At 37.4% G+C, this 12,797-nt stretch overlaps 1 protein-coding gene across 4 annotated transcripts in view; it reads right to left on the minus strand.

Annotated features, from left to right (window-relative positions):
- Positions 1-12,797, minus strand: part of fbxo11a (F-box protein 11a) — a 50,784-nt gene that overhangs the window by 1,336 nt on the left and 36,651 nt on the right. Inside the window, exons 12-21 of one of the 4 annotated variants that reach the window (XR_002459814.2) lie at positions 10,667-10,884; positions 9,717-9,897; positions 9,286-9,408; positions 8,972-9,057; positions 6,437-6,513; positions 6,209-6,352; positions 5,724-5,834; positions 3,141-3,248; positions 2,993-3,043; positions 2,750-2,848 (exon numbers count right to left, since the gene is read on the minus strand). Coding sequence is in view for 2 of the 4 variants with exons in the window: in NM_001159668.1 (NP_001153140.1) it covers positions 2,725-2,848; positions 2,935-3,043; positions 3,141-3,248; positions 5,724-5,834; positions 6,209-6,352; positions 6,437-6,513; positions 8,972-9,057; positions 9,286-9,408; positions 9,717-9,897; positions 10,667-10,884 (1,281 nt within the window). In the remaining 2 variants the exon portion in view is untranslated. Of the gene's footprint in view, positions 1-2,724; positions 2,849-2,934; positions 3,044-3,140; positions 3,249-5,723; positions 5,835-6,208; positions 6,353-6,436; positions 6,852-6,892; positions 9,058-9,285; positions 9,409-9,716; positions 9,898-10,666; positions 10,885-12,797 lie in introns of those variants that run through there. The other 3 variants (XR_012388700.1, XM_005169554.5, NM_001159668.1) reach the window with 3 other exon arrangements.

The following is a 12,797-nucleotide window of genomic DNA, read 5'->3' on the forward strand; positions in this document are numbered from 1 at the left end:
CTTCAGCAATATTTGTTTTGGATTGTGAACAAACCACTGTTATACAATGACTTACCTAATTACCCTAACTTTAACCTAATGATCATCGTTAACCCTTTAAATGTTACTAGTAACTGTTACTAGTATTCGGAAGAATATCTAGTCAAATATTATTTACTGTCATCATGACAAAGAAATCAGTTATTAGAAATGAGTTTTTAAAACTGTTTAAAAAAAGGTTTTTAAAGAAATCTCTGTTAAAAAGAAATCTGGAGAGATAATATACGGGGGGCTAACATAAACTGTAATTCAATAAACAGGTCATTTAGCTGCTTAAGCCTTTAACTGGCATCATAACTGTTTGATTATCTTTTATCCACAGATTATCATTAAAACCGAACAATTACTTAAATGGGTGTCATGAACAATTTAATGCATGAAGCTGGTTAAAAAAATAAAGTAAAAAATTAGAAGAAGTAAATAGCATTATTAAAAGTTGAGCTAATCCAGAAGAGTTACCACATGACCACAAAATTGTATGTACAGTTGAAGACTGTTTTTTACCGACTGATTTTTAGCCCCCTTGTATTTTTTATTGCCCAATTTTTGTTTAACGGAAATGCAATTTCTAAACTATTACTATTATTATTATATCCTTTATTTTATCAGAAAGACACAATGAGATTAAAAATCTTTTACAAGAGCGTCCTGGCCAAGATTAGGCAGTACAAGTCACATGGGTCTAACAAACAATTGAGAGTTAACATGAATCAGACATTGACACAAATGTAATCCTGTAGATATGGTGGGAGTAAACCCAGTATAGATTTGTAAACAAAGATTTGCCAATGCTTGAGCCTACGAATAGACAAAGCAGACCAAGGTACCCTAGTATACAGCACACAATGAGTAAAAGATTTAAAATGAGTTATTTAATCATAATAGTTTTAATAACTGATTTCTTTTATCTTTGTCATGATGACAGTAAATATTATTAAACTAAATATTTTCAAGACACTAGTACTCGGCTTGAATTGTTTCAATTTACTATGATCTTCTATGTGAAGATGCTTTGACACAATTTATATTGTAAAAGTGCTATACAAATAAAGGTGAATTGATAAAGGGTAATTGATTTATTATTTATTTATTGCCACATCAGCAACTTATGGCAATTTCGTGGCAAAATGGATATTCATTAAATATTACATGATAAAAACAAATTTGTATCACAATAAAAAGTTACTCAGACAAATATATAAAATATTAAAAAAATAAAATTCACACAAAAATTATATTCAAAGTTAAATATGATTTTTCAGTTAAATTTTTGATAAATAATTTAAAACTCTTCCTGGTGGTACCTTTTTAAAAATGTCCATCAAAGTACGCTCCTTATAAAAACTTTGTCTAATGGTATTAAAACTTCCACATTCCACCAAAATATGCTTCATGGTAAGAGCAGCCTGGCAGTAACTACATTTAGGTGATTCTTCGTTATTCAGTAAATATAAATGAGTCAACCTAGAATGTCCAATTCGACATCTGGCATAGACCGTCTGATCATGCCTGGTCTCAAAATTATAATTTGCTAAGTGTCTTTCATTTATTTTGGGGTTAATTTCATGTAGTTTTATTATTTATGCAGTTGTCTCATTCTCTTTGCCGTGTTTCATTTATGTACAAATTGATTGTGGGTTTCAAGCCCTCAGGAGGAATTAAACATTCGGTCACATTCAAGGAGATTTTTTTGCTGCTTTATCTGCCAGTTCATTTCCACGTACTAGGTTAGGGTAATTAGGCAAGTCATTTTATAACAGTGGTTTGTTCTCTAGACCAGAGGTCCTCAACTCCCAGGCCGCAAACTAGTACCGGTCTGTGGATCAATTGGTACTGGGCCGCACAAGAAATCATTAATTATTTCCTTTTTATTTATTATCCGAGTCTGAACAATCTTTTATTTTGAAAAATCTTTAATTTTGAAAAATGACCGTATTCCTTGCTTACATCTCGGTCACTTGAGCACCAAAATTTAACTCACAAGCAGCAGAATGAGTAAGAAACAGACGTGTTTGGAAAGTGTCTTTGCTAAGGGGAAAAGGCCTAGTGACGAACTGGCGAACTGCCAAGGAACGGATCCGCAACCCATATGTCAACAAATCAGGTGACTTCAGCATGTCTGTGAAAGAAGATCAACTGCTAGAGATCGCAAATGATGGCAAGCATTCACATATCGCGTCTCTTCCAATGTGCAAGATCGTTTCCAGGCACACCTAGTTGAAAACATCTTCAGAATGAGTGACAAAAATTGACCGATCAGCTTCAGCTTGTAAGGAATGTACACATTTCGGTAGACTAATTATCTCAGACAAACACCCAAACACTGCAGTGCTTTGTCATTTTCTCCATTTATGAAACTTGTATCAGAGTTGCAGCCATGTTTTGTCAGCCTGTCATCCTCCGAGAAAACTTGATCACTTGATAAGACTTTCTCCAGAAGAAAAAATATTATAGGAAATACTGTGAAAAATTCCTTGGTCTGTTAAATATGATATAAGAAATATTTAAAAATATAATTAAAATAAATTCACAGGAAGGTGAATAAATCTGACTTCAACAGCAAATCATAATGTAATTTTCAAATGTGATTTTTAAGTTTTATCACCATGGGAATGTCATTTCACGAAAAAAATTGTGCTTAAATGTAAAAATAATTCCATTTCTTTCATGCAATGCACAATCATGCTAATATCCATAGTGTTCGACTGACCTATCATGTCTAATAAACTCTACGTCGTGGCCTTGATGGCACTTCTTGATGCAGTTCACACAGATGGCGTTGCGGTCTGTGGTGTTGCATGTGTGACACCTGCACAGAAGAAGAAGAAAAGTGCTGAGCATCCACGCTGAGGATCACACCAGATCACAGATGCATGCTGGGAAAAGGAGCGTTACCTGTAAAAATCGTGCATTGGATAGCTGGTGTAACTGGAAATCTTGTACAGGCACTGACCTCTGCTGACCGCTTTCTCAATGGCGTCCTGATTGTTCATGATTTTGTTGTCTGGAGGGAAGATATTAAGGGAATGAGTTGGATTGGAGTTCACTTTTATTTGGAGAAGGAGGGGGGGAAATAGCGAATGAAGATGTTTGCAGTTCACCTTTCATTGTGACGTTGACGCCGGACGCAAGAAACAAGCCGCCGAATCTGTTGTTGAAGATCTGATTGCCTTCTAACGTCGCCGTTGCGTGATTCGTGATCTCAATACCTGCAGCAGACATTAGTCAACAATTACTGCATATAATATTTCATGTAAATGTCATATCTGCGATATTATGAAACGAATATGTTATGCAGTTCATAACTACATTTCCATCTAAAGCTGAATCAAATATCAATACATGACCACACAAATCTGCAGAGAAATACACACAAGTATTATTGACTCTACAAAATCAATAAGAAGTCTATACAAGGTTATTTGTTTATTCGCTTCCAAATGAGAGGAGTCACAAAAAAATGCAATATTTCGAAAGATAGTTTAGATGGTAAAAGCACAAATATACAGATATATAATTCTATGGATGCATCTTCATTAAATAACAAAATATATTTTCTGTCTAATAATGCATCGTGCTAAATAAGGGATGTCCAAACTCAGTCCTGGAGGGCCGGTGTCCAGGGGAGTTTACCGCCAACCCCATTGAAACACATCTGAACCAAGCAATCAAGCTCTTACTACATATACTGGAAACTTTCTGGCGGGTGTGTTGAAGCAAGTTGGAGCTAAATTTAGCAGGACACCAGCCCTCCAGGACCGAGTTTGGACACCCCTGGGCTAAATGATTCTTATTTTATTTATAGGTTTTGCCCATAATGCATTTTTTAATTTAAATTTTATATATATATATGTATGTATATATATATATATATATATATATATATATATATATATATATATATATATATATATATATATATATACACACACACACACACACACACACACACACACACACATACACATATTAGTGTTGGTCTAATATTCATTCATTTTCTTGTCGGCTCAGTCCCTTTATTAATCCGGGGTTGCCACAGTGGAATGAACCGCTTACTTATCCTGCAAGTTTTTACGCAGCGGATGCCCTACCAGCCGCAACCCACAGTTGGAAACATCCACACACATATTCACACACACACTCATACACTACGGACAATTTAGCCTACCCAATTCACCTGTACTGCATGTCTTTGGACTGTGGAGGAAACCGGAGCACCCGGAGGAAACCCACGCGAACGCAGGGAGAACATGTAGTGGTCTAATATATATATTAGAAAAAGAAATATGGCCGTTAATCTATTCTCAAAGTTGGGTTGGGAGCTGGGTCTATTCTACGCAAGCTATGATGACATTCACCTTGATATTTAAGCGTGGATGTATACCTGACCAGTGAGCTGTCTGACAAAACAGTGCCCTTCTGAATCAAATCAGCAGGATGCCCTTCTGGATCTCTCACTTCGAAGACACGACTGACTACGTTTACATGGACATCTGTAATCTAGTTATTTGCCTTGATAGACACTAATATAATTAAGGTGTTTACGTGAAGTGCTTTCATGTAAGAGTTTCCTGTAATTTTGGGTGACTTTTAACTGCAGTTCAGCAGCTTCACTTCACTCATGAACATTTCATTCATCCCCCATGACAAACTGGGGTATTAGACTGGCGAGGGTGTTATGGAGTTTAATAACGCACGCCAAATGGAAAGAAAAAAGCTTCCGCTTTTTGCTGTGTGTCCTTTACTGACAGCCACGTGTGGATCTTGTCAGAAAATATAGCGAAAAGTCCTACATGACGGTAATAGTTTGATTACAGTGTTTACTTCAATAATGCCTCTAATATCTGCAAACTCTTAATTCCATTTCTGTTTAGTTCAGTTATGACTTTAGTCGGATTAAGGTGATCAAAAATCGCTGTTTGGAGCTTATGTAGGCCTACAGTTCAACATTCATGTTTAACTGAATAAAGAGTTAGTAAACACAAGTACATCTTATTGAACATCATTTATTTCCATCACCAATTATCATAGCAGAACAGTTTCTCAAGCAGTTTGTGATGCATTTTGGAAACAGGAGATAAGCCCCTGGTCTAATGCGCCACCTGGCTTGAGAAACCCGTTCTCAAAGACTTATGTTTAGTAATTATTTGGGTAGCACACATATTCTGAATGCCTTCGACAGAATTCAAATGAGCCCTTTTAATCTAGATTAATTCCAAAATTATAGTGAGATCAATCTAGATTAAAAAATAATCTATGCCCACCTATAATAAATATGTATTATATAAATTATGAATAATACATACATCGAATAATTTATACACGCACACACATATTTACATAGACAATTTACGTAAAATCACTTTTAAAATTATCTAATTAATCACAATTAAATCACATTAAATCTGACTGAAATTATCCTCAGAAAAATGTTCACTTTTTGTAGAATATATTCATTTTTTTTTTTTAAGTCAAAGTAAATTAATGCAATAGTGAGTAAATGATAACAGAATTGTTTTGGTAAACAACATCTTTTTTTTCTTGTCTTGTTATCTTTATTAATTGGGAAATATAATATTATGTAATATTAATAACATGAAATGTAAAAAATGTTGCATGCTGTTTAGAAAATACCCAATTAATGTCTAAAATCATCATAAAAAAAACAAACAAACAAAGCATACCAGCAGCAAAACCGTCAAATATCCTGTTCTTGCGCAGCACCGGATGACTATTGGTGCTGATGAGAACTCCAGCCTGAGCATTTCTGAAGATGTCGTTCTCCTCCAACAGCCCTAAAATCACAGAGAAACACATCAGGAAGCTGACGAGAGCAGACGGAGCTCATCAGCTGCAGAAGATCGCCTCACTTTTAAGAAAAGTCAGTTCAATTTGCAGCCATATTTGCAATGCCTTAGGGCAGTTCATGCACCAGTAAACCCCTGTCTATCTAAATGAATGAGGGAATCATAAAAACAGGGTTCCCATTCTTTCATGGAGACCAGATTCAAGGGCTTTTTAAAGCATTAGATTTAGATTTGTAAACGATAGTATCGTCATTAACAGTTCTCTCCACATTAACGGTTAATGTTGCATGAGGAAAAGTCACTGTAATGCTCACACATTTGTGGCGGCAAATAAACAGACCACTTTATTTAGTCTGTCTCACCTCGTCCTCCATTGAAGATACAGATTCCTCCATCTCGGCCGTCGTGGATCTTGTTTCTGCGCAGTGTGGGGTTGCTGTCCGTCTTTATCCAGACTCCGGCCATGGCATTGTCGAAGATCTCATTGTCTTCAATAAAGCCTAAACCTGAGGACAGATTCACACCACGCTTGTTTATCTGAATATCAGACTTGTTATCAAAACGTCCAGCGACAGCGATGGAAATATTACCTGAATTGTAAACAAGAATTCCTCCATTTTGTCCACCCCAGATCTTATTCCTCCTAATCTTCGGATTGCTGCCCGTTCTACAAAAACAAAAATGCAATGACAAGAAATGTCACTACTCTTTATTAGAATTATTCAGTCATTTCAAATGACAAAATAATGATTTATACTTACTTTTCTAGCATATATAGGAGCAGTTAATGTTTGAAGTGGATTAAAACCTTTCACCAAGGTGCTCCTAAAGCTATTGAACAACACCCATTGTTGTCTTGTGACAATTTTGATCAACTTTTTTTGCTCCATATCAAATGTTGACTCAAGTGTGTGTTTTAATTATTTATCTTTGTTGTTTATTAGTTTATTGATAATATAATTAGTTTATTATTCATAACGTTTAATACAGGGTAACCCCGGGATCCTCCAAATAAAATTCGAGGCTTTTTAAGACCTTTTTAACACCATTTCAAATGAAATTCAATGCCAACTTCGTACCTATTCCGACAGAAGTATGAGGGGGAAAATGTCAAATCTGTATAAATTTTGAACCCTACAAAATAATTATGTACAAGTGGGCTACTTGAATTAAATAAAACATTTTATTTTAATTATCAGTTATATTTAATACATACACAACAGTGTAACACACACTTGATTTGTAAAAAACAAATAAATTTGAACTTGGCGTTGAACACTATAGCCTTGTTTTTTTCATGTCTGTCATAACTAAACACATTTTTTGAAGCAATATTCTCATCAGCTTTTACATACTTAAATCTGCATAATTGTATAAAAATTTAATAAAAAAAATACTTTGAAATGTTTGAGCAGGTTCACTGCCGTTGCAAGACCAAAAACTGCGAGCCTGGACGTGACTGGATGTAGTTGTCCACCCAGTAGCGAAAATGAAGGTCCAACTGCTTTTATTTCGTCATCTTATTGAGACTCTCGTCAAACATGACCACAAACCCGTTGGCCTTATTGACCTGGTCAGTCAGTTCTTCAGTTATAAAAGGAGCCGATCCAAATTTAGTAATATATGCAGTTTTGTTGCTTCCACACAAGAATGTAGATGCAACCTCGGAGTCAGGAAACATAGTTTTTAAAATCTCTAATGTTCTCATTTGATGTGTAAGAGTGGTGCTGACAGATTGTTTTAAGGACCCACATTACCTCTCGCAGAGTTGGCGTCGAGCCACAGTAAGATAGGATGTTCCCTGGCTGTGGTGGCAATGCGTCTAATGTAGAAACTTCTTCATTAATGATAGCCAAAGCTGTTTCAGTAACCGAAGAGGTCTCCGGTGCACAGAACTGCACAATAGGTGGTTGACACTGATGAGCAGTTCTACACACAGTGTTTGGCACCCACTATGGGAGTCCAGGGCTGTAACACCCATCACCACAAGCTTAAAAAACTTCAAGCACCAACAGCAGTAGGCCTTGCGGTTATTTCCTGGCACAGGCTTGACCCGAATGTAATTCGGATTCCTTGGCCACAGCAGATTAAACCGACGCTTTCCAATTTTAGCTGACAAACTAGGCTAGCGACTATGTTGTTCTGTACCTCACTTGCCTACTAAAGCCTGGTTTATACTTCTGCGTCAAGTGACCAGCGTAATCCACCGCGCATGGAACACACGTAGCCGTGCATTTATACTTCTGCGCGCTGTCTCTGTTGGTCTGCATTAACACTTCCGAAACGCTAGTTGGCGGTGAGGTGTAAATGTTCCTCTGTGTCGAGTTTCTTCGCTGGTGTTTTGCTTTTCCTGAACGCTTCCTGAATGTACAAGTGGCTCAAACTCGCTCATTTTGAGGCAGGAACCGGCGGACGTGCAACAACTTTAACTATGAGGTAAACACAAAACAAAACTTTCCATCAGGAGCTTCTTCACGGGACTCTACACTTGTAAACAATCGCTCCATCAGGCTCGCGCCATTCACGCGAGCCTGATGGAGTGATAATGATGAAATCGGTCCCGCCCAGACTCATCAGCGATACCAAGCCGACCAATCACAGAGCTTGCGCTACGTGTCGTTGCAACATGTAGTTACATTTTTTGAGAGGTGCAGGTCAGCGACGCCGACGGCCACGGCAAAGGGCTATGCGTCAGCGCCGTAACATACGCCGGCGTATAAATCAGCCTTTATGAGTGCACACGCTTTCGCACTTTCTGCTATGACGTGGAGTGTGAGGTGCACTCAACATTACGCTCCATCAATTTTTAATTAGCCTACTATTAGTAACAGTTAATTTTATTACGGTATGAACTTTATCCTAGGAAAGGTAAAATTAATAAATAAAATAAGACCTTTGTAATGAAATCCAAGACTTTGTATACCAAATTCAAGGCTATTAAGGCTTAATTTGAGATTATCAAATTTAAGACTTTTTCAATGCTTTTAAGACCCCGCTGCTACATTGTAATATGCAAAATCATAAAAATCTAAAGGAAAATTACCAAACAGCGGTGCATAATAATACTTTTAAGTGTAAACCTAAGAAAAAAAGAAAATAAATCAGATGATAATGATGCCACTGACCTGATCTGGACTCCAGAGTACATGTGGTTATAGATGTCGTTGTCTTCCAGCACACCGTGACCGTTATCATAGAAATAAACACCAACCTGTGGACAAACGCACAGTTAATGCATCACTGCGAGAGGATTTGCATGCGCAACTCCTTAAAAAATACAAAACCCCTGCCTGATGTGAAGTCTAATAGTATAAATGAGCCTTAAGAGTGTCGAAGAGTTTTCACATGACTGTTTGCGCGCTTGATAATGCATTAAATGTGCCAGTTTATAATGTGGAGTGTAAAGAGTCGTGTGTTGAGGCGTGGTGTGCTGAAGCACCTGTTTTCCGCTGTGTATTCTGTTTCTGCGCAGTACCGGTGTGCTGCCTGTGGTCACCCAAACACCAGCCAGTGTGTTACTGTACACCTCGTTCTCCTCGATCACACCCTGACCCTTCTCATGCTGAAACACACAACACACACAGGGATAAAATTTTGCACATTCTAGTCTGTACTGATGACATTTCAATGAAAAGCAAGTGACTAATTTGACCCGTTTTATTCATAATTCCACTTACCAGCAGCCTAAAAATAAATAAGAAATGTTCTGCTTACTTGCATCTGATGTGACCCTTAACTAACATCAAAAAACAGCAACAACAACAGGAAAGCATTGTGAACATTCTGAAATATTAGCCTGAAATCTCTCTCAGAGTCAACCTTTCAGCTGGCAGAATATAAGTTAGTGAATGTTGGCTATTTCCGTCTCACCACATATATTCCTCCATGCTGTCCGTCGTGGATCTTGTTGTGCCGGACGATCGGGCAGCTGTTGGTCCGGATCTGGATTCCAGCTAATGCATTGCCATAGATGTCGTTCCCTTCAATGAGCCCTCGGCCGTCGCCGAAAATGTAAACACCACCCTGGTTGCCATTAAATATGGCGTTACCCCTGTTAGTGATCAGAGACGTGTGTTAAGTCTGCATGAACAGTGGAACACATTATTTATATACAGGGTGGATGAAAGAAACTAGCCTTCGAATACTTCAATTATATTTTAGTGATGTTTAAACTAAGTGAATTATTTTTCATCATTGTTTTTAATAACTTATTTATTTTGTCTTTGACATGATGACAGCATATTATATTTTACTAGTTATTTTGCAAAATACTTGGCAAGTTAGGTTAATAAGGCGAGTTTTATTTACAAAAGTTGTCTGTTATGTAGCTAATCAAATTAGGTTTTTGTATTTAGTATTATATCATATACAGGGGCGGACTTATGCTCCATTCACACGGGGCGTCAGCGTCAACGCTTCCCATTCACTTTGAATGAGTGACGTCAGGCGTTGCCGAACTGCAATTTGGATCTATCAGCGCCGCTTCAGAAGTGTTGCTCGCTGCAGAAGTTGGGAATAGCTCAACTTTTCAAGCGCTGATGGAAGCGTCAGCCAATCAGATCGCTGTATGCAAATACACCAGCTCAGACAGTGGCCTATTGCTGACTGAATTTCATTGGCTGACGCTACTATGACAATAGCTTCAGCCCCAACTTCAGACACGCCCTCTGTCAAGCGTTGACGCTGAAGCCCCGTGTGAATGGGGCGTTAGACCCAATCACAATTCTGTTTTTGTACCCCTACCCCTTCCCCTTGGCCCTTACAACTAAGGGTTAAGTAGAAGGGCTTCAAAATTTACCCCTAAGAATTGGGACCCTGACCTGATCGTGGGGTCGCTGTTTGAGGTAATCCACACTCCTGCAAAGTTGTTTGCATAGATCTTGTTCTCGATGAACTGTCCTCGGCCCTTCTCGTGCACGTAGATGCCGCCCGTCTGTCCGTGGTGGATCTCGCAGCGCACTACCGTCGGGTTCGCATACGCCTTCACCTCGAAACCTGCTATCCGGTTCCTGTGGATGTTGCAGCTCTCAAAGTAGCCCTGCAGGGGGAGACAGAGACAAACCAAACATAAATATTTACAGCCGCTCAGAATGACCTGCTGCTAACACTTCCAAATATACACTCTTGGTTAAAAATTAAGAGTAATCATTCAGATTTAAAAAATCATAATAATAATTAAATTAAATAACTGGAGAATACTGTTCTGCTCACCAAGGCTGAATTAATTTGAACAGAAATACTGTAAAATCCATAAAAATGTGAAATATTATTACAATTTAAAATAACTGGTTTTATGTTGAATAAAGTTAAATTTATTCCTGTTATTTTATGATGAATTTTCATCATTATTATTCCAGTCTTCATTGTCACATTAATAAAAATGAACACTGATAAAATACAATAAAAGCTGCAGCTCTCACAAAGGGCCTGCAGAGGGAGACAGAGACACACTTATCCAGCATATGTTTACACAGTGCATGCCCTACCAGCTGCAACCCAGTACTGGGAAACATTAATATTACATTATCAGGGCTCGACAATAAGGACTGCCCGATGGCCCGGGGCCAGCGTGCGAGACACTAGGGCCAGTGTACAGAATGTTACTGGCCCGATCGGGCCAGCTGCTGCCTTTTTGCCTGCCAGATCGAGCCAGAGCTGCGTGCTGCGACTGTCTGTCAATTGTGTGCAAATACAATCTTACGGTGCTTTCACACATAGACGTTTGTTTCGGAATCTGTCTCGTTTCACCCGTTTGCGCGGTTTTTTTGGCATATATCCAGCAGTTGCGCTCACTTCCGCACCAAATCAATCAGTCCAAGATCGCCTGAATGAGACGCGGTCTCTGTCATATTGAGCGGATCGATTGTAGCGAGAAAACAAAACAATGCAACGAACTAACGACCCAGGCTATATCACAGTGTATTATGATCGTGTAATAGCCATATATACGGCTATATGAAGAGAGAATGATGAGCTGGGCGAGATGTCATTCTTACCGGTAAATGTGAAAGCATGCTGAAATATTACCGAGAGCTGTTTGTCCAGCCTGATCTCGGTTTATCCATTAGGAAAATTGACTGAAATTACTATCTGTTAATTTTTCCATATTTTAACCATATAATATGTAGTATTAGGCCTGTTGTTTTGTTTATTTTTGCACTGACAGCTCGAAAGAAAGATTTACATTGATCTGATGCAGTCTCGGTTCATCTGCTATGTCTCTCTATAATTTAAGCCTAAAATACAGAATTATAGTCAACATTTCTTTAATAGATTGATTAATTCAGTAGATAGATATCTACAAAACCTGACAATTGAAATGAGGCTCTGTATATATGAGAAAGTCTGACCTCAATTTGTATTCGGTGACGATGTCTGTGGGTTGTTAAAATTAAAGTGCACATTTTCACTTATAAAATATTCTATACACAACTGCTCAAAAGTTTGGGGTCAGTGTGATTAAATATGTTAAAATAAGCTTCTTCTGCTCACCAAGGCTGCAATTATTTCATCATAAATACAAATTGTGAAATGTTGCACGATAAAATAACTGTTCAAAAGTAGTTTATCATATAATTTATTCATTTATTCCAGTGATTTTAAAGATGAAATTTCAGCTTCATTACTCCAGTCACATTATCTTTCAGAAATCACTAATATTAATAATTATTATATTTATTAATGGTAATAGTTATAAAATCAATCATGTCTGGAGTAATGATTTTATTTGAAACTACATACAATAACAAAGCAGTTATTTAAATTTTTGATAAATATTTAACAATTAAACCTTTTTTACATTTATAAATATAGCCTTGATGAACTGAATAATTTTCCCTAAAAAACATTTTAAAAATTACCGTAAATATATATATACAGATTTATTAGCCCCCTTTTGTTTTTTCTTTTTAAAATATTTCCCAAATGATGTTTAACAGAGCAAAGAAATGT

Source organism: Danio rerio, chromosome 13 (genome assembly GCF_049306965.1).
Source record: "Danio rerio strain Tuebingen ecotype United States chromosome 13, GRCz12tu, whole genome shotgun sequence".
In the NCBI taxonomy this organism is placed as follows: Eukaryota; Metazoa; Chordata; class Actinopteri; order Cypriniformes; family Danionidae; genus Danio; species Danio rerio.